This window comes from Rattus rattus, chromosome 4, assembly GCF_011064425.1.
Source record: "Rattus rattus isolate New Zealand chromosome 4, Rrattus_CSIRO_v1, whole genome shotgun sequence".
In the NCBI taxonomy this organism is placed as follows: Eukaryota; Metazoa; Chordata; class Mammalia; order Rodentia; family Muridae; genus Rattus; species Rattus rattus.
Genome location: NC_046157.1, coordinates 16,093,591 through 16,115,462, shown reverse-complemented (window position 1 = coordinate 16,115,462; position 21,872 = coordinate 16,093,591). Strand labels below are relative to the sequence as shown.

At 46.2% G+C, this 21,872-nt stretch overlaps 1 protein-coding gene across 1 annotated transcript in view; it reads left to right on the top strand.

The window, feature by feature from the left end:
- The first annotated feature begins 1,227 nt into the window (after nt 1-1,227).
- Nucleotides 1,228-21,872, top strand: part of Acap2 (ArfGAP with coiled-coil, ankyrin repeat and PH domains 2) — a 107,891-nt gene continuing 87,246 nt past the window's right edge. The window contains exon 1 of the mRNA XM_032900071.1: nt 1,228-1,389. Within this exon, the coding sequence (XP_032755962.1) occupies nt 1,337-1,389 (53 nt within the window). The 5' untranslated portion in view covers nt 1,228-1,336. The remainder of the gene's footprint in view (nt 1,390-21,872) is intronic.

The following is a 21,872-nucleotide window of genomic DNA, read 5'->3' as shown; positions in this document are numbered from 1 at the left end:
ATAAACTATTATATATGATTAGTTATGGCAAATCATCAATGCAATTCGATGTAGTATAACTGGCTAATTCTCTTGGTAAAGTTACAGTCCTTGAAAAGATCAGCCTGACCAGCTGGTACACTGGAGGACACCGAGCATTTAACAGTATGTAGTTAGTAGCTATGGAGAGGACCTACGTCTATCATAGACATGTAAAATTAAATTGAAAAATGAAATCAAGTTTCTAAAGAAAGAGGAGACATGTATAATGTCTGCGTATTCTTTGAAAAGTTTCAGCATTACCCTGGTACCTTCTAAATGAGCAGAAGAGATCAAGGTATAGCTGGAGGTTAGGAAAAGATAGCATACAGGCAAATGGTCAAAGGTTATATAGACTTTAGATAGCAAATGTGAGCTGGCTGAGACCTGACCTTTGACTAACCTGTAAAGAAATGCACCGACACTTACAAGATGATTACTATGTAGTACTTCTGTCAACTAAACCCTTCCTATCAGATCAGGGCTGTTATTTTAAAGTGGGAAAGCTAGACGATAACCCTAGAAGTTTGCCTGCAGGTTTTCACAGCCTCTGGGTTAAAACATTCCACCTATGCATTTTCACGGATACTCCCAAACTTTTAAAGGTGATTTTAATATGATTTAGCCATTGCACTTCCAGGAAATGGCCTCTGATTACATGAAAAGATGTATGTAGGAGCAATTTCCAAATTACTAAGCGGTGGAACCAATAAGCAAAAGGTTATCTCCTGCTCTCAGTTTCTCTAAACTGAAAGGCTTAGTCTAGTCTTTTCCTTGTCATAATTCCTGCTTCCAGACTTCTGTACACTGCTGCCAAAACTGCTTTAAAGAGAACTTCTTCCCTTTAGACCCGAGGGCGGGGCGAGGGGTGGAGAGAGCGAGGCGGGTCACGTGACTTCCTTCCTTCCCAGGGCGCCTGCGTGGTCGGCCTCCTAGCAACCCGTGCATCCCGCCTAACGACGCCCGCGCATTGCAGTTGGCTGTCGCAGTGGTCGTGCACCTCCCGCGGGCGGTGCTGCCGGAAGCCCCTCCCGGGGCCGCGGCTCGGTGGCTGGCTGACCGCGGCTGTCACTCCCGGGCGTTTTCCCCGGGCCGGTGCTCAGCTGGGGCGGAGGAAGAGGCGGCCAGGGCCTGCCGAGCCGTTGCAGTCTTCGCGGCTGCTATGCCCAGGGAGCGCAGCGCCCTCCGCAGCTCCGCGCAGCCCTAGAGGCAGCCGAGCGCCCGCCGACGCCGCCCGGATCCCCGGTGCCACCGCTACCCCGGTCCCGCAGCTCCCGTGGATTCTCCGGCGCTGCCTGCGAGGCCAGACGGAGGCAAGATGAAGATGACGGTGGATTTCGAGGAGTGTCTGAAGGACTCGCCCCGTTTCAGGTAACCACCGTGTCTCCTAGTGCCTCCCGGAGCCGCCTATGCTGGCGGCGGGGCGTGAGAGCCGGTCTTGGGGAGCGGCCGCTGACCCCAGGATCACTGGTCGACCCGGGGAGCAGTCGCTAGCCCCGGTAGCGCCCGCCGGCTGCGGGAGCATCGTATGATCAGGGAACACGCTCCAGCCGCTGGCAGCACCCACCGACCTCGGGTGCACCGTCGGCTCCAGGGTACACCGGCAGATCTGTGTGCACCGCCCACCCCGGGAGCACCAGCCATCCCGGCAGTACCGGGGACCCGCAGTCCGCGCCTTCCGACGGGGCGGGCCGCAGCCTTTTGCCCGCAGTCCGAGGCGTGGCCGAGAGGGGACGTCGCCTCCTCAGCCCTGGCTCGCCGCCGCTTCTCCCCGAGCCAGGGCACCGCCGAATCCCAAAAGTCGCGTCCCTCTCTAGCGCTCTTCCTCTCCCTTTCCTTCCGCTGCGCGTTGGAGCCCACCTTCCCACCCCCTCCGCGCGCAAGCTTTCTGGGCATCCTTGCGGGTCTCTTAGTTCCTCTTCCCGCTACTCCGCGGCCTCGGGCTCGGGAGGAGGGGGCAGCGCTGGAGGCAGAGTCGATGGAGTCGGGACTGGGGGTGGGGGTGGGGGGCTTTGAACCACCTATTCTAGCCACCCTTGACCGCCGCCACGGTCTACTCTGCTTTCCGTCGAAGCTTTTGGAAGAGGTGCAGGGCTGAGTGGGCGAGACGGCATTTCTGTTTTGAGAACGGAAGTAGGAGGGCCCCGAAGATTGCATTTGTGTTCCTCTTCCCGCGGCCTGGAGAGCCCTGGATCACAGTCGGATGCTCCCAGTGGATCTGTCACAAAACTGATGTGGTGGCATTTGGATTCACATGGGTTGGCCAGCCTTCCACGTGAGAGGCGGCAGTGCTGAGGGGGTCCAGAATCTGTGTTCTTTCCCTTTTGAGTGTTACAGCAAACTCTTGGTTTGGAGAATGGAGCTTTTCTAGGTTGTGTTTTACAGTGTTCTGGATAGGGCTGGCCTGAGGCCTAAATAAGACCTTAAAACTTGTTACATAGTGACATTTCTTGAAAGCTTCCTTTGAGCAGTGTGTGTGTGTGTGTGTCTGTCTGTCTGTCTGTCTGTCTGTCTGTGTGTGTCTCTGTGTGTGTGTCTGTCTGTCTGTCTGTGTGTCTGTGTGTGGTGCGCCAGCGCGCGCCCAAGCTCCAGTGCGCCCACCGAGCTCCCTGCCAGGCACGCATTGCAAATTCTTGCACCCTCCAGGAACTAACTGTACTCAGCCTTCTGACTGTTAATTTGGCATCCCATTCTCCTCTCCAAGAAGAGGAAGGAGGAGAAGTGCAGAGGGAGGAACTTGGAGGAAACTTAAGGACAAATTGTCTTTGCCTTTTGTTTCTTTCTAGGTGCAAGTTTTATTTGAAGTTAGAGCTTTGTAAACAAAACACAGCTCTGTACTTGATTTCGTTACTGTTGTTGCCATTAGATTTTGACAGTTTTATGTCCTGGTGAATTGAAGGGCCCCCAGTGACACAGATTGTTTAGGGCAGCCTTGGAGGCTTGCTTTACTCTCGGGGCTGCAAATGAAGTAATTTTAAAACAATACCATAGAAAGTTCTGCTTATTGTGAAAACTTTGCTTATGTGATTTCAGCTGTTTATATTTCTCTCTCAATCTCTCTCTCTCTCTCTCTCTCTCTCTCTCTCTCTCTCTCTCAATCTCTCTCTCTCTCTCTCTCTCTGCGTGTGTGTGTGTGTGTGTGTGTGTGTGTGTGTGTGTGTGTGTGTTTGTGCAGGCCAGAGGTAGCACTGGGTGTCTTCCTCAGTTGCTTCCCACCTGACTGACTCTTGAGCGGACTCTCACTGAACCCTAGGCTTGCTGATTTGGCTAGACTGGTTGGCCAGCAGTACTCAGGGATCCTCCCATCTTTGTCTCCGGGCTCTGGGATTATAGGTATGCTGATGTACCCGGTTTGTTTTTTCTTTTTTTTTAAACATATGTTTCGGGGGAATCAAACCCAGTTCCTTAGGTTTGTGTGGCAAGCAGCAACAACTGAGACATCTTCCCATCCGTCAGCTGTGCGTCTTCACGCCAAGTAACCACAGTAGTTTGCTTTGTGTTCTCCTGGTTTGGATAAATTTGATTTGAAAATAGAAAGAGAGAAAGAAAAAAGTAAAGTCAAGCTAAGGGAAGAACCTTGAATAGGCGTCTAGCCTTTCCTGTTGTGACACTTTAACTTCTTTCTTTTTTTTTTTTTTTTTTTTTTTTTTTTTTTTTTTTTTTTTTTTTTCCCGGAGCTGGGGACCGAACTCAGGGCCTTTGCGCTTGTTAGGCAAGCGCTCTACCACTGAGCTAAATCCCAACCCCGACACTTTAACTTTTAAAGTAAACCATTGGACATAGAATTAGAGATACTGGGCTGGAGACATGGCTCAGTGGTTAAGAGCACTGACTGCTCTTCCAGAGGTCCCAGTTCAATCCCAGCAACCACATGGTGGCTCACAACCACCTGTAATGGGATCTGATGCCCTCTTCTGGTGTGTATTTACACTGAAGACAGTTACAGTGTATTTATATGTAATAAAAAAATGAATCTTTAAAAAAAAAGAATTAGAGATACCAGTTTGCATGGTGTGATATGGTGAACTTTTTTGTTCAACTTGATTGTAATATTTGCTCTATTTAAGAAGGTAAAGATTTCTAGGATTTTAAGCTTCTGGCATTCCAATTATTGTCAGCTGCAAACTGGGAACGGACATTATAGCTCCAAGAGCTCCCACATCTTGTATTCATTTTGGGGCCTAGATTAGATTTACAGTAGAGAACAGTGCCAAGAAATTGACACCCCATTGTTCACATTCTCAGTAATTGTAATTTTCCTGTGACTGCCACTATATAGATTTGACTTGTGTCCGAATAGGATATTTTACCAGTATTCGTTCACATCATGTATATATTAGATGAAGGTAATTTAAGTGACTAGGTGGATTTTGAATGCTATATTGAAACTATCAAAATAGAGAATCTGTGAGCTGTGGGAATGAGTGAGACCTATAAGCCATCTACTTCAGAGGGCGAGGCAGGAGGATTGTGAGTTGGAGGCTAGTCTGGCCAGCTCACCGGAGCCCTGTCACGTGGGCCGAGATTGCTCAGCGGGTAGAGCCTTGACTATAGACATTGAGGATTGGAGCGTGGATCCTCAGCCCACTGGTAAATGCTGGGCTGGCAGTATCAGCCCTTGGGAGGCAGAGGTGGGTCCGCTGGAGCAAGCTGGCCAGCTAGATTAACAAGCTGGATTGCTAGACACTGAATCAGAGAGCTCTGGGATCAAGTGGAGAATGACGGAGGAGCAGCCACTGCTGGCCTCTATATGTACATACACATGTGTGCTTGAACACATAAAAATACACACACGCACACATGCATACCATGCACATAGACACATGCAGACAAAGCCAATTGTTATTTGCCGTTGCCAAGAAAAATAAGGAAAACAGAAGAAATCCTAAGAACTGGTCTCTGACTTTACTGCCTTTGCCCCAATGCCCTTATTCACTTTGGGACTGGAGAGACAGCTCAGCTGTTAAGAGCACTGGCTGCCCCTCCAGTGGACCTGGGCTGGATTCCTGCCACCTACATGTCCACTCAGAACTGTCTGTAACTTCAGTTCCAGGGATCCAGTGGCCTCTTCTGGGCACAAGGCATACATGTGGTGCACAAGCATACATGCAGACATACATCCGTACATATAAAATAATAAGAAAAATTAAGAAAAACCAGAACAGAAGCAGTGGGGCTCTTATACTATCCGTATTGACTGTGTGCACTTATCTACCATCAAAATGTGAATTTTAACTGTATAGACATTCATTGAGTTATGTAGGCCAATTAATTGATGTTTTATTTATTTCCATGCTTTTAAATAATGAACCTTATCAAATAAAAATTTTTCTTCACGAGGTGAATCTTAAGCCATTTAAATATAGCATTTTCATGTAACTACATTGGGTGCTGTAGACTTACTACCAAACTCAGATTTTGCTGAGGGTAAGGTTCACCGGGAGGGTCTAGGTTAAAGCATTCATTCTCCTGTTAAACTGATGAGGGAGTGGGAGGGCCCCGGCTGAAACGGGGAGAAAAGGATGTTGCAGTTGAAACAGCGACTTTTGGTCATTTGAATAAACTCAGTGCTTTCTCTTGCATTCCAGGGCTGGGTATTCTGGATTTTGCTAGTAGATTGTGGGGGCACATTTCATTGTGTAACTTTGGGCTCTATCTTTAGTTTTTAAAAATACCAGTTTAAAAACTTAAAGGTCAAAGTCTTGTTATAAAAGTCTGGAGGAATGCACATGTATCTAAGTGCACTGTTTTCCAGAGGGAATGTTTGGGAGACAGAGACATTTTAATTAGTATTTACTGAAGTTTGGATTTGTGCTGGAGCTATAAGTAGTCCTTTGTTTGAATTTTCAGGACTTGTAATCCAAATCATTTCTAAGCTGGGAGTGTTGGGTCATCACTACAGTGGCCCTTGCCAGGGGCAAAAAGCTTGTGAGTTTGAGGCCACCTAGGGTGATGTAGTGATACTTTGTTTTGTTCCTTTGTTTTGTTTGTTTTTAAGACAGAGTTGTTTCTCTGTGTAGCTTTGGCTGTCCTGGAACTCAGTGGACAATGCTTGCCCGGAACTCAGAGAGCCACCTGCCTCTGCTTCCCCAGTTCTAGAATTAAAGACGTTCACCACACCACCTGACAGAATAAATCATCTTTTAACAGATGTTTTGGATGAGAAGTTTTAGCGGTGAAACACATTGCAACAAAACATGGCTATGCACACCTTAGTTGTGTTCTGCCGTGAAGCTGGCCTCAGGCCATTTTATATCCCTTCTTTTTAACAGACAAACTCCTTGACAACTGGTTCTCTCTATGCTAAAAAAAGAGTGGGCAGAAGGATAACAGGAAATGTGCTTTTATCTTAGAAGTGATATAATGAAATTAACATGTACCAAAGTCATGAGTCCTGATGATTCTTACTGAAGTTTCTAATTTTTCATTCAATTTAATCAATTTAAGTTGACAGAAATGTATGCAAACTTTTCTGGTGTGCCAGACCTCATTCTGGATTTTCTCATCGTTAACATATTTTGTGAAGTAGAATTATTACTATTGTTATGTTTTTTCAGGCAGGGTCTCACTGTGTAGCTCAGACTGACATTCTGCCGCTCCTGCCTTCCATGTGTTGAGATTACAGGAATGCACTACCATACCTGGCTAAAGCTAGGAATCATCTCTACTAGAAAAATGTAGGGCTGGAGAGATGGCTCAGTGGTTAAGAGCGCTGACTGTTCTTCAGAGGTCCTGAGTTCAATTCCCCGCAACCCTCTGTAATGAGATCTGACGCCCTCTTCTGGTGTGTCCGAAGATAGCTACGGTGTACTTGTATATAATAAATAAATATTTTTTTTAAAAAAAGGCTATCTACAACACAAAACCTTACCTGTGCCCAGAATAGCCTAGAGAAAAAAAATCCCGTTTTGGGTAAGATTTTGTGTTGTAGATAGACCTCCACATCTGTGCCACGGTACACAATAACTCCCCATTGTGTAAACACAATAGAAATAATAAAATAGAAAACAGTAGATGGAAAGATCTGGAAAATATAAACCAGAACATTCATGCTGCTTTTTGATTTTTTCTTTGTGTGTGTATGCATGTTGTATACATACATTCACAGAGGCGTGTGCATGTATGTACATTGGAGGCCATGAGGTTGGCATTTTCCTGGATTGCTCTCTCCCTTACTGTGTTTTCATAGTACCTATCCGTTATATCTAATAATGGGTTAATGGTTTTCACTACTGTCGTCCATGTACACAGCACATGACCCTACTCATCCACTGTTACCCTTCAGTGTCCCCCGCCGCTCACCTCCTCTCTTTTCACTTCTGCTCTTCTCTACCTTCATGATTGGTGATCCTTCGGGATGCCTGCAGGAGCACAGGCCCTTTCCAGTGGTCACGCCACTGAAGGAAATGTCTCCCCTTCCCCCTCAGCCATTAACTGTGCATACATCCTCAGGGAGTGGTGGGGCCCCTCGAGCCCCTCTGTTCTCTGTGACCGGGTGTTGACAGTCCCACTCTTGTGCACACCGTGTGCAGGTGATCGCAGCTGCTCCTCGTCTAAGTGCGACGCCATGCATGTCTGGAAGTCAGCGTTCCACACTGCTGTCTCTCTCTTTCCTCTGACTCTGACTCTCTCTGCTGCCGCTCCCTTGAGCCTTCACGGGGAAGGTGCAGGTGCCTGGCTTCTGCAACAGCTGCCTGTTTTCATCACTCCGACCGGTTATACACCTCTGCAGTTACCACAGACCTGCAAAAAAAAGGGAGCTGCTTCCCTAACAGGGCTGACAGCAGTGCTGTCTGCAGGCATCAACAGTTGTTTAGATGATAATCTGATGGATACATCACGTCCATTTAGCAGAGCAGCAGCAGTAGCTTCCCTCCCTGCAGCCGTGAGCGCCCATGTCCAGTCAGAAAATGGCTCCGCAGCAGACTTGCTGTTAGGCACCGGTGGACACAGCTTGCCTGGCTGGCTGGTGGGTTTGGAGACCGGTTCACAGCTGAGTGGCACTGTTGATGGCAGTTCTTCCTCAGCAGCCTGCACAGAATGTCCTGGTTGGAGGAGAGCGCTGGCCAGCAAGGAGACTTCCAGGACGTAGAGCTTGGTCTCTGTTTTGAGACTGGGGTCTGGTCTGTCTTGTTCGGAGGTGAGTCTCGCTGAACCTGGAGCTAACGAGCCCCAGGGCTTTGCCCGTCTTTATGCTCCCAGCCCTGGTTATAGGTGGCTTGTCCGGGTGCCCACCTTACTTTAGTATAGGGATCTGAACTCAGGTCCTCATGAGTCTGCGCTGGGAGTTAATACCCATCCGAGCCATGTCCCCACCCTGAAACTCTGTTTTAAAATTTGCCCTCCCAAGTAGCACGGTGAAAGAAATCCATTATCCTGAGCTAGCCAGCCGGGATGTCACTTCCTCCTTTCCCAGTGTATGTTTACAGTGTCTGCTACTTGGCTGTCTTAATTATCACGTGGACTGGGTGGTATTGTAGTTCTGGGTTCAAGCAACTTTCATTGTACTTGTTAGTGGCCCAAAGGGTCTGAAAGTGTAGGAATAGTGGTGCTGGTAATCTACAAATGCCCAAAAGAAACCATAGAGTGCTTCGTTTATGTGGAAGGACGGACATTCTCCATGAGGGGAGAAAACGCGGTGATCTTAGGCTGAGATTGCGGAGATGTGCAGCATTCTGTGTGTGAGCCGCTCTCGGGAGCTCATCATGTCGGATGTCTGGACGCCAGCAGCAGTGCTGTTTAGGGGAGTAGGGAACTTTGGAGATTGGGGCTGCTTGCAGGTAGAATCCTCAGGTTACCCTTATGAAAGGCCTGGCCCTGGTTTCCCCTTTTAGCTCTTCTTCATGTCTACCTACCTCAGGGCAAATAGCATCCTCTGTGTCTTTCTGTCACTGAGATGCTCTGCCCACAGACGTGAGGCAGAGCAACCATCGGTGAACCCTATGAAACCACAAGCACAGATAAATACCTCCTCTCCTATGTTGTTTATATCAGAGATTTCAGTCCCAGTGATGTGACAGAGTATTGGTACTAGAGAAGTAGGTCCATTGCCATGACTACCTTGGGATGTGGTTCAGAAGCCTGTGGGAACTGGTTTGTGGGAGGGCTGTGAAAAAGTTTGGTGAAGTGGGCTACGGGGGCTCTAGTGCTATAAACAGGTTAGCGGATGACCTTGGTGCGAGCTCAGACCAGAAAGCTGAGGATACCGCAGACGCTGAGGCCAGGCTCACCAGGCTTCAGGTTGAAGGATTCCTTGGGGAATAGCTGTTGAAGATCCTTTATACATTCTGTTCATGGCCTGAGACTTGGCAAGAGGTGATTAATAAGGTGGTTGTGGGTTAGTTGTGGTAGAGGGAGTATTTTTAGGGTACTCTAGCATTCAGCTGTGGCTTAGTATCACTGACTACTTTTAACCCTAAGTGCTTCCCCAGAATTGAATAGGGCTTCAACCACAGCAGGCTCAAGGGTATAGATAAGTAAGCTCATTAAGAAACTTTCACTCGAGATGGTAGCATTGCCCTGGTACATGGTTTGCAGACTGCAGCCCAGGAAAGTGATTTCCCAGGATTCATTTCACTGTACCCTGCTGCCCAGGAACTCAGAAGCCAGTGCAACCATGTGATGGTCCAAGGTGGTACCGACCGGGTCATCATCCGTGTGATCCTGGTTGCAGGATCATGGAGACTTCTGGAAGGGTTTCAGGGGGAGAGGTGGGAAGTATGCGGCAGGGTGGGAGTCCACAGAGGCAGATGTATGGCAGTCTGAGGGTGACGCTGCCCTGTGGGCTCCAGGATGTTGGACATAGCATTTTGCATTTGCTCTTCTGTGCAATGTAGGAACCATTATGACTCTCAGAGGTAGCTAAGTTTATTTTGCAGCATGGAAGGTATAAAATGTTAATGCTTTTAACATGATATGGCCTTTATAAGCTTGTGTTGAATGTTCGGTCCCTCGCTGGTGGCAGTGTTTTGGGAGAGTGTAGATGCTTTGAGGAGTGGAGCCTGGCTGGAGGAGTAGGTGTCAGTGTTGTAACTTCAAGGCTTTGGATTCCCCAGTTCCTCCTCTAGGCTTTGGCTCTGAGCTGTTTGTAGCTTCCTGCTGTGGTAGGCAGAGCTTAAATAAGTTCCTCCCTCTTTAAGTGGGTTCTGCTTAGGTCACAGCAACGGTAAGCGAGCGGTGTGACTGAGTCCCCACCTCTAACTTACTTGATGCAAAGTGCGTCACGTAGGAGAAGAGGCAGTGAGGCTTGCTTGAAACTGTCTGGACGATAGGCACAGAACTGTGTCAAGTTTCCAGAATGTTCTTAAAAATATTTAAAATAGCTTTACTCTGAAATGAATGAATGTAAAAACCGTGTGTGTGTGTGTGCGCGTGCGTGCACGTGCACGAGCATGGGTCAGAACACAACCTACGAGTCATTTCTCTCTGTCCCGTGGGTTCTGGTTCGCACCGAGGTTGTCAGGCAGTCAGGTGTGGCGGCAGCTGATCTCCCCGATGAGAAGTCTTGCTGGCACCTGCTTTGGTTTTTGGCGGTCTCACTCTGTAGTTTATGCTACATAGAACCATAGCAATCCTGCTTCAGCCTCTTTGGTAGGATTATAGGCGTGAGCTACCACATCTGGTTACAAAATAAGCTTTTGTGAGTTTTGCTGTCCAGCAGAAGTTACAGACATTGGACTGGTGAGATGGCTCAGTAAGTATAGGCACTTGTCACCAGGCCTGACAACCTGTTTGATTTCTGAGAACTGGCTCTACTGAGCTGTCCTGTGCCCCTCCATATGAGTACTGTGCACAAACAAGTAGATGTAACAAATGTTACAGCTACAGACATAACATGTAGCAAGACCTAGTCAGGATGGGAGAAGCCTTGTGGTGGAACTTGAACAGAGAATGCTTTCTAGTGGGTTTCAGTGTGCCGGGGCAGGCAGTGTTCAGCATGCATGAAGACTTCAGCCATTCGATTGCAAATAAGGGACAGTCATGCAGATTTAGGCGTGCATTGGGGCTGAAAACTGTAACATTCCCAGCGGTTGCTTCTACTGATGAAGAAACTGCTGACTGACACATTTTCAGTCATATTGAAGAAGCAAGATTCCGATCCCGTCTAAAGCAAGTCTAGACTGATCAGGAAGAACTCAGTAGACACGTGTCGGGGATTCTACATTCTAGACAAATCGTTCCTCATATTCATTACCAACACCACTGGGCTCGCAATCCAGGATGGCCTGAAGGTCACTGTGCCTGATGCCATGTCACAGTGCCAGTGCTGGTCATCTCACCCACCTTGGCACACGGGCGTTGGATGGCCTCACATCACGAGACACTCATGGCTGCAGTAGGTATTGTGAGACACACATTCGTATCCCTTGATTGTGAAGATTTGTTTATTTTTATTTTATGTGCATGAGTGTTTGCCTGCACGTGTGTATGTGCACCAATGTGTGTGCCTGGTACCTGAGGAGGCAGGAACATCGGTCACCTGGAACAGGTGGTAGGGAGCTGCCATGTGGGTCCTCTGCAAGATCAGCAAGTGCTTTTACCTGCTAGAACACTAAGAGGAATACTAGTGGAATTTAATCATGTATTTTACAAATTATGGTGTGCGTGTGTGTGTGTGTGTGTGTGAGTGTGTGTGTGTGTGTGTGTGTGTGTGTGTGTGTGTGTGTGTGTGTGGCTTGTTTACTCATAGGAAGCTAAATTTGACAGGACTAACCATTTTGATTTTTGTAGTGTTAACCAGAAATAGGTGTACATAAATAAATAAAACTTTTCCTGTTGACATTTCTTCCTTCTTTTTAAGATGGCTTTTAACTTACAGGTGTTCGGAGTTACTTTAATTTAGTGTTCTGTTCCATAAGAAGCTTTAACAGCTGAAAAGCCCTTCCTCTAAGTTTTGTCTCAAAAGACCTAACTCAGCCGCGCCCCAAACACCCCTATACCAACCTTATGAACACTCACCCAGTGAACTTTGTGCTCATCAGTGATCTCTGAAGACCTGCTGGCCTCGGGATCACACATTTGCAATCATAGCACTAGAGAGGTGGAGGCAAGAAGGGCAGGAGTAAAGTCTATCCTGAGCTCCATAGCAAGTTCCTGGCTGTGTCTGAGGGAGGCGCTGCTTTTAGCAGTCCCTGGGTCACAGGGGTAGTGCTGTTGTAAGGGATCCTTGTGAGGACACAGTGAGTTGGAGATTTAAAACCTTAAAGATTAGTATACACGTTAAATTGTCACCTGGTTATCAGATGCTGTGTGTAACAAATCAACGTCAAGTGAGTTAAAACAGCCCTTTTGTTTTGGTTATGATTCAGGAGTCACAAGTTTGGAAAAGAGCCTGGCTGGATGGTTCATCTCTGACTCATCCCCACACCGCTCCCCCTCACCCCCCAGAAGGCTGAGGTTGGAAGACCCCCTTCTAGCACGGCTCCTCCATTTCGTGCATCCGAGGCCCTGAAATTGTTGGATCTCTCTGTCCTTTCCACCCCGTATCTCATTTGTCTCTTTCCGTGTACCCTGGGTGTCTTATAGCTTGTCATGGTTAGCACAGTTGTGTGTTCAAAGTACAGGAAAGTTAAGCAGTTGAGAGTTATGCCTGGACTAGCAATGCTAACTATCATATTCTCTTAATACCCAGCTCAAAGGATAGAGAAAAGTCACTGTGTGTGTGCGTGTGTGTGTGTGTGTGTGTGTGTGTGTGTGTGTGTGTGGGGGTTGGGGTTTGCACTTCCTGTCTCGTGTCTGTCTGGCAAGTACTTTAGAGAACAGTTTTTATTTTTTATCCTGAAATAGGGTCTAGTTTGCCCAGACTGGTCTTGAATTTTGCTGACTCGCAATTTAAAAACCATCTATATTGGGGCCTGGAAAGATGGCTCAGTGGGAAGAGGTGCGTTTGCCACCAAGCCTGACAAACGCGTGTTTGATCCCTGGGAACCACATGGTGGAATGAGAAGCCACCTCTATAGAGGTTGTCCTCTGACCTCCACATCCATCCTCCAACATACAGATTTTAACAACAAATAAAAAGAGATATTTTGATTGATAATTTTACATTTGCTTCTGCCTTCTGAGCAATAATAGGGCGAGTGTGGCAGTGGAGTTAATGCATACAAGGGTATTTATGGGAGCATTGTTTATTGGGGTAGAGGAGGAATTCTGCAAAATAACCTAGAACATTGGCCAAGTAGAATGCTATTTAGCAATTAAGATAGAATTGTCAGGGCCTGGGATGACTCAGGAGTAGGATGCTTGCCAGGTATGTGCAAGGCCCCTGATTTGATTCCAGCACTGCAAAGGCAAAGGCCAAAAAAGAAGATGGCTAACACGCTTGAATCTTTTCACATATACTAGGCCCTTCCTAAATCCATGTTTATTCCTCACAACGAGCAGGCGAGGTGTCTGATTGTCAGCCCAGTTTAGAGACATGAAACAAAGGAACAGATGTGACACAGGGGTATTAAGTGGTAGGAAGCAATTTTGATTTCAGTTTGCCCCTGCTTCTGAGTGATCTTAAGTCAGGACTTGGCCAGCTGTGGCCTCTCTGCCTGACAGAAGTGCAGAAGTCACATGGGACTCCTTTGCAGAAGAGCCTGTGCTCAACTTAATACTCTTCTGTCTGATTTTGAATAATCTTAAATAAGAGGTCACACCTGTTTCTGTTTCCTTTTCGTATTTTGTTACCCTTAATTTCTGCCTGTGAGCTCAGCTTTTACATTTTAAAAGTTAAAAAAGAGATCCTATGATCTAGGAACATTATTTAGATTTCAGTGTCCGTAAAGTTGCGTACTGTCTACAGGAAGCCCCCTCCCTGCTTTCTCTTCTCCTCTCTGTGCCCTCGGCCCTGTAACTGTAGCGTTGAGTACAGTTAGCTCTCAGTGTCTATGGGTTCTGTATCTGCAGCTCAGCCAACACAGGGAAGATAATTAGAAGAGAAAGATTGTGTGTGAAGTGAATATGTATGAGTACTTTTCTTGTCAAATAATATGACAACTATTTACATACTCAGTGTCATGACACACCTAAGAGTGTATGCTATATATAAATAGGCCATCATTTTATATCAGTGTCTGTCTGTCCGTCTGTCTGGAGCATCTGCAGAATTTGGAATCTGCATACATGAGGAGGAGACCTTGTTTGCTTTTGGTCCTTGGCATCGTTCTTACTGGCCACGCTCTAAGCCATACATTATTGTGCCTTTCCCGGAAGCCTGAGGACATGAGCTCGGTTTATACGGAGGATGTACTTAGACGACAAGATCAGCACGTAGATTAAATAATAGGATGCATGATATGACACGGCTTCACACACACGTTACACAGACCTGAGGGAGGGAGCGATGGAGAGATGCTGATCAGGGCCCACTGCGTGCGTCACAGTGAGGAGTAAGGGGACTGTGCCTTTGCACAGTGGAGTGGCTGTGGACAGTTTTGTGTTTATGTACTTTATGTTAACAAAGTTAGGAAATATTTGAATGTTTTCAGGATAGAGAAATGGCAGATGTTTGAGTTGGATATGTTGGGCCTGATTTGAACATCAAACTGTTTAAATGTAAAAGAGAACTTGGAACCCTGTTTTGCACAGTGGCATTCATAGTTTTTAGTTTATCAGCCCTCTCTCTTGAACCTGGCGTGGTCCTGGCAGATGAAGTGACTGCAGATTGCCATTCTTGTCTCTGTCCAGCTCCAGCGATGTTCTTTGCACCCCGCTTCCATTTTGTTTTTTCCCCACTGTTTTCTTGAGGTCTTCTCTCCCACGGGTTATGTGTTTCCAGTGTGTTTGGGCTCATTTTTCTTTGCGTGGTCCTAGGAACCCTAAATCACACAGGTTGTCCTGCTGCCACCAGATGGGATCTGCTCCCATTGTGTATACAGGTGACACTTGGTGGCGTCTTGCACGGTTTGGCTAGTTTCCCCGAAAGTCTGTCTTAGTGCTTTTTTCCAGCAGAGGACATTGGTGACTGCTTGTTCCTCTGATGCAGCTGGGTTGTTCATGACTTCCTGGTCTGGGGATCACTGTGTGGTTGGTGATGGCGTCTATCCTCCAGCAGCTGAGAAACAGCGACAGTTGTTTTTTGTGTGTCAGTGAAAACACCTTTGCAAGGCTGGCCTGTAGCTTTGTGGTAGGCGACCGGCCGGCACACAGGAGCGTCTGGTGCCCTAGGTTTGATCCTGGCAGGACACTGTCCTCAAAAGGAAAGACTGCTGACATTTCGTTTCTGGCTGTGTTGTGCTTTCTGTCCTGTCCTTAGTCGTTCTTTTCTTGGTGGGATTGAACCCTGGGCTTACACATGCCTGCAGCTACCTTACCCACCCCAATTTTCCAGTATTCTTTACAGGAATCAGCACAATCAGTAAAAACCAGTAAGAAAATCTTACTTGGGAAAGGTGTCCTTTCCTTTCTGTGGGTGCTGGGGTTCTGGATTCAGATTCTCAATGCTTGTGGGGCAAGCACTTACTTAACTCACTAAACCATTTCCCCAGCCACATGCCAAAGATTTCAGACAAGTTATTTATCGTATTACACTATGGAACAAAAAGATACAACCTTGGATAAAATGAGTCGTACAAACATTCTGCAACAGTCTGGGAACGTTAATCCTGAGATGGGTATGAGACATTAAGTTCCTTATGTATACGGTTTGCTGGTTGGTTTTTATCAGCGTGACACAAACTATAGCTTCATCGGGAAGAAGGAACTCCAGTTGACAAATAGCCACCATCAGATTGGTCTGTGGGCCTGTCTGGGCATTTCCTTGATTGATGATTGATATGGGAAGGCACAGCCCTCTGTAGGTGGTGCCACCCATGAGCTGCTAGGTAGTCTTGGGTCGTACAAGAAAGCAGGGCTGAGCAAGCCGTGGGGAGCAAGCCACTGAGTACCATACCTCTATGGTCTTCGCTTCAGTTGGGTGGCTTCCCTAATGATGGACTATATGTAACCTGTGAACCAAATAAAGCCTTTCCTTTCTAAGTAGCTTTTGGTCATAGCAACAAAGAAGCAAAACTAAGGTATTTGGTAATAATGAAGGGATTGTTACAATTCATTTGTTAAATCCGAAAAGTAATACAGTGTGCGAGATTCCCCTTAAAGTATAGCAACAGTACGGGACCATAGGAAGCAAGTGTACCAACTTTCTGATACTTGTGAATTCATGGGGTACAGAGGAACGCATTGTTCTCTGCTTTGGTGTCCTTGACTCACTTTGTAAGTTTATAAAAGGCATAACTCTGATAGTTCATGTTACATACACACACACACACCAACCAGAATGTTGAATTGTATGTGAAGATTTTCCAAATGTTTCTTTCTTTTCAAGGAATTCTTTATATAAGATTGTCAAGATTTTTATACTAAAGACATTCTTTCTAAATATTTGTTATACAAAGAATTCTTAGCAAAAACTGTGTTTCTGAATCTTCTGAAAAGAAGCCCAACATCGGAAATTTAAAAATAGTTATATTCGGGGTTGGGGATTTAGCTCAGTGGTAGAGTGCTTGCTTAACAAGCGCAAGGCCCTGGGTTCGGTCCCCAGCTCTGAAAAAAAAAAAAAAAAAACCCAACAAAAAATAGTTACATTCTTATAGTATTTATTTAAAAAAACCCACCCCAAATCCACACCCTTTTAAGTATGGCGGAAATCTAGTTATTGCAAAAGAAATGTTCTGTTTGAGTTACAAATCCGTGTAAATCAAAATTCCACTCAGAATCGTAGAACAGTATGGGAGAGCATCTTGCTTGTCAGTCAGCTCTTGTGTGAGCAGTATGTAATCTTTTCTATGATTACAGCCCAGATGCATGGCTGCTGCTGCCTTGCTATGATTCCAGCAGATGCAAACAATGGCCTCTCTTTTGATTGGGATCCAGCAGCTGTACTCTGACCACAGGGCTAGAAATAGTTACTGAAGTCATGTGTGACGTATGGGGAGGTAGATTAGATCCTAAGAGACATTAACACATGATTTGGTATCTGCCTAGGAACCTCTTCCCAGTATTAAGAATGTTTTGGTGTTGGCCTGTCTATCTATCATTTTTGAGAAAGGCTCTTACTCTGTACTTCATGATGGCCCAGGACATGAGCTTCTCCTGGCCCTGCTTCTTGTGTCCTAGGATTGAAGGCATGTGTCATCATACTTTTCTCTGATTTTAATGTTTAATGGGTCACTTGAGAAGTCATCCATGTGACCACATAGGCAGTTCTGAATCAGAAGTGTGGTCAGAATCACATGGGAAGCTTTTTCCAGAACAGTTTAGGCCTACTGAATTAGAATTTGGGGGGTGGGCAAGAGTCTTGGGCATAGATACTCTGAAAAGTATTTGTGGGTCATTCCGACGTAAATCCCAAGGCATGAATCTCTTTCTGTTTAGCCTGATATTTACCAGCACAGCATACTTCTCTACCTGCTGCCTGTCTGTAACTCTCTTCCTTATTAGGTCACTGCAGAACAAATGTTTTCAAATTGTAAATCAGAATGCTTCTAGCAGTCAAGTGCTGGGAAGAAGTGTTTGGCAAATGTCTCTCCACTGCCTCATATGCACATACAGAAATCCAGGGCCATACGTGGTAGCCCAGGCCAGCCTTACAGTTGTAATAATCCATTGTCACCCCAGCTCCCCCAACCCCTGCTAAGTGTTGGGGTCCGGTGGCTCTGCTGTAGCTGTGTACCCCCCACCCCTCACCTTGGGTCCTAGATAGAGGAGTCTTTGAAGTTTGCCTTGGGATTCAGTTCATCGGCACGGGAAAGCTTTGATCTTTTAGGGTTGTGAATTATTAATATTGGCTGTCACTTCAGATTCTACAGGTATTAACAATATAATGTGATATTATTTTGTATCTATATATTTGATATACTATATTCTTATATTTATGTTCATAATATAAAGGATTTAATGCCTTAAAATTTGGTACCTTGGATGAAATTAAAATGTTCCTGCAATAGAGCTCAGTTATAAGGAAATAGATTTATTGATAGTTCTATATCCTTTTAAAAATAGCCTTTGTAGTTTAAAAATTAGTAAGCAAGAAAGTAATACCCGGTCCAGATGTTTCTTTATGGGCTAATTCTAATCAAACATTTAATGGTGCAGTGATGTCAGTTGCACACAAATTCCTTCAGACAGCAGATAAGCCGGGAGCCTCTCCCCACCCTGTCCTTGAGAGCTGCAGCTTTCCCCGGGTCCAGTTCAGGCAGGAACACTGCCCTCACAGCCTTGGAAATTACATCCAGCAATATGAAAAGAGATGGCATGTCAAGTGCAGTTTATTTCAGGAATGAGAGTTGGGTGTAAAGTTCAAAGGCAACTGATGTAATTGGCTACATTAGCAGAACCAGACCCAGACAGTCATCTCATATGTTCAGGAAAATACCTTTGACAAACCGACTATTCCATAGCTCAGGCAGAAGTTTCTAGCAAACAAAGAATGAAAAGGAAATGCTAACTTGTTAAGGGCATCTGTGACAGTGCCACGGCTCACATACACCTGGGCAGCAGCTAGATGCTGTAGTCCTAAATGAGGGATAAGGTGTGTGTGTGCTTCACCCCTGAATTCAACACGTTACAGATTCTAGCCCTGTCAGTGGGGGCCGGGAGGAAGGGGAGGGAGGGAGGAAGTAGTTTTGTTAGCAGACAACATGGTCTTAGATGTAATACGTTTGATAGAATCGACTAAACTGACAACAAACTCCCAAGAGTTTGTAATAATAAATTTATGTGTACTGGTATCAAATAATTAGAAATTGAAATGTAAAAGTCTTTTATGTTACTTAGCTTTTCGTCACTGTACAAAATACCTGAAAAACAAGGAGAAACATTGAATTTGGTTTATGGTTTCAGAGGTTCCAGTCCGTGGCCGTTGGTGGGTTGTCATGATGATGCAGAGCATTGTGTCAGGGGTCCAAGGAAGAGCAGAGCTGCTCACCTCATGGTGACTGGGATAATGTGTGTCCTTCACAGTCACATGCTCACTGACCTGCTTCCCCCTACATCTAGTGCCCCTGGGGCCACACCTCAGTAATGCTGTCAGGCAGTGAATCAGCCAGGGCAACAGTCCATTCATGATGACATCCCTGAGACTGTCAATGGCAGATCAGTTTTTACTGCATGACCTTTTGGTGGAAATTTCCTATTCAGGTAGCACCTTTATATGATGGTGAGAAATATCCATCAATTTTATTAGTTATTAGTGATGTACAATTGAAACAACCCCAAGAGGAATGACAAAAAATGAACTCAGCCTCCTGTGCCAGGTGTTGGCAGGCAGGAGGGACACCTGGGAGACACAGGTTGTGTAGTGTTAGTGGACAGGAGGGACACCTGGGAGACACAGGTTGTGTAGTGTTAGAGAGTGGACAGGAGGGACACCTGGGAGACACAGGTGGTGTAGTGTTAGAGAGTGGACAGGAGGGACACCTGGGAGACACAGATGGCGTAGTGTTAGAGAGTGTGTACACACATCAGAAAAACAGTTGACACGTTCCTGAAAAGTTAGAGCCGGGTCTGAGCATTTGGCTCTGGTGGAGTGGCTAGGTACAGTAGTGCTCTCCTGTAATCTCAGGGAAGCAGAGCCTGGCAGGTCTCTGCAGCTCACCGGCCAGCTGGCCTATTAGAACTGGTGAGCTCCAGGCTCAGTGAAGAGAGCCTGGCTGAAGAGGTAAGGTTGGCGTGACATTGGCCTTCACAGCTTGCACCCATACCCATACCAAGCTTGTGCAGGCATGTATGCGTGCACACACCTTATATGTACATGTGTACATCCATAAACAAGTACACCTCCCCTAGAAGTCATATATCCATGCAAAGGTTTCTGTGTGAATGTTCCTTAGCAGATTATTTAAGAACTGGAAAGAACTGGTGTGTGATGAACGTATAAAGGAAATGTGTGTCTCCAAAATGGAATCGCACTGTCTACAGAGTCCATGAGTCCAGTAAGTGTGCAGAGTGGGAGAACTCCAGCCACCAAGAGTGTATGTTAATTTCCTTCCTGAGCTTGTTGGCAACTTAAGTTTACGTATCCCAGGCAGAGGTGGAAAGCGAAGATTGCAGAAGGGCACGAGGACTCTGGAGTGTTCTAGTAAGTTTATTTTACTGAATTCTGTGGATTGTGGATGTATATATATTTAAAAGATTACCAAATTGTATACTTTAAATATGTTCAGTTTATGTCAGTTATATCCCAGCAAAGCTATTAAAGGAAAAATAAAAACCCCTTAAAGAGTGTCAGACTGAAGGCTGTGGCCTTCAGTGTGGAGTCGCTGACCTTTGCTTGTTGGGGTAAATGCTCTTTGGTTGGTTGTCTGCAGTATTCCCGCCAATTCCTCAGCTTCTGGGGGTGAGACGTTCCCAGAATCTCTGTAGAAGTGTCTGCCGTCCACCGTACAAATCAGCCTGAGGCAGCGCTAGGCTGGCTCTGCAGTTGTGACAATGCACACTTGTGTTTGGAGCCATCTTTGCTGCTCCTGTGGACCACTCCAGTCAGGTGGAAGTCTGGATTTTCACAGTCAACCCACAGAGTAATGGGAGCAGCCATCAGCCTGTGACATCCGCACGATGAAAGCCTGAAGGTGAAAGGAGGAAGGGACCTTGTCTGCTGTCCAATTTGGGAATGGCCCTGAAAGTTCTGTGATAAGAAATGGCTTCACAGGATGGAGAGGTGGCTCAGCGGTTAAGAGCACTGACTGCTCTTCCAGAGGTCCTGGGTTCAATTCCCAGCAACCACACGGTGGCTCACAACCATCTGTAATGGGGATCCAGTGTTCCCTTCTGGTGTTTCTGAAGACAGAGACAGTGTACTCACAGACATAAAATAAATAATCCTTAAAAAAAAAAGAAAAGAAATGGCTTCATCCAAACTTCTAACTCATCTTTGAACTTTTCAAACTTTTCCTGTTTTCATCCTTGGTAAAAACAGTTAAAGATGGGAAGTTTGTTAAGTTCTGGTGTGCAACTAGTTTTATGCCAACTTGATACAGGTTGGAGTCCTTTTAGATGAGGGAGCCTTAGCTGAGAAAATGCCCCTGTCAGATTGGCCTGTGGGTAAACCTGGGGTGCATTTTCTTGATGATGATGGGGGAGGGCCCAGCTCATTGTGGGTGGTGTCACCCCGGGCCGGGCAAGCCAGTAAGCTGCACCCTCCATGGCCTCTGCATCAGCCTCTGCCTCCAGAATCCTGCCTGACTTCTCTGGATGATGGTCTGCAGGCTGTAAACTAAGTTGTTTTTTGTCTTGGTGTTTCATCCCAGCCGTGGGAGCCCTAAGATATCAAGAAACTTTGCTTCCCTCTCATAATCTTCTCAGCTGAGGGCCTTGTCTTCGTAGTTTAGCATCTCATCTGGTTTTATGGCCGCAGTAGGTAGAGATGTCTTCGGAACCTTGGCTAAGTAAAACAGAGAGGCTTTCAGTAAACATTTTTTTAAAAAATATTTTTATTTTATGTGCATCGGTGTTTTGCCTGTGTGTATGTTGGACCCCCTGGATCTGAAGTTATAGACAGTTGTGAGCTGCCATATGGGTGCTGGGAATTGAACCTGGGTCCTCTGGATGAGCAGCCAATGCCCTTATCTGCTGAGTCATCTTTCTAGCCAGTAGCATATAATGTTGGTGTTGATGGAACCTTCCTGACTCTGATTTAATTTAAAGATTTGCACTATATTTGGAATCCCTACAGTTGTGAGAGCCCCTGTTGGTTTTTTTACTTCACTGTGGTACAGGTCATTGTTCCCTTCCTGCAGTGCAGGACCGTAGCCAGCTCCTTGTTTCCTGGGAGGCGGCTTCTGCTGTGCTCTCACTTCGTCTTCATTACTCTTGGTTCTTGCTCCCTCTTTTAAAGTCTGTGCAGCCTGGCTCACTTTATGCTTCTTTCTCCC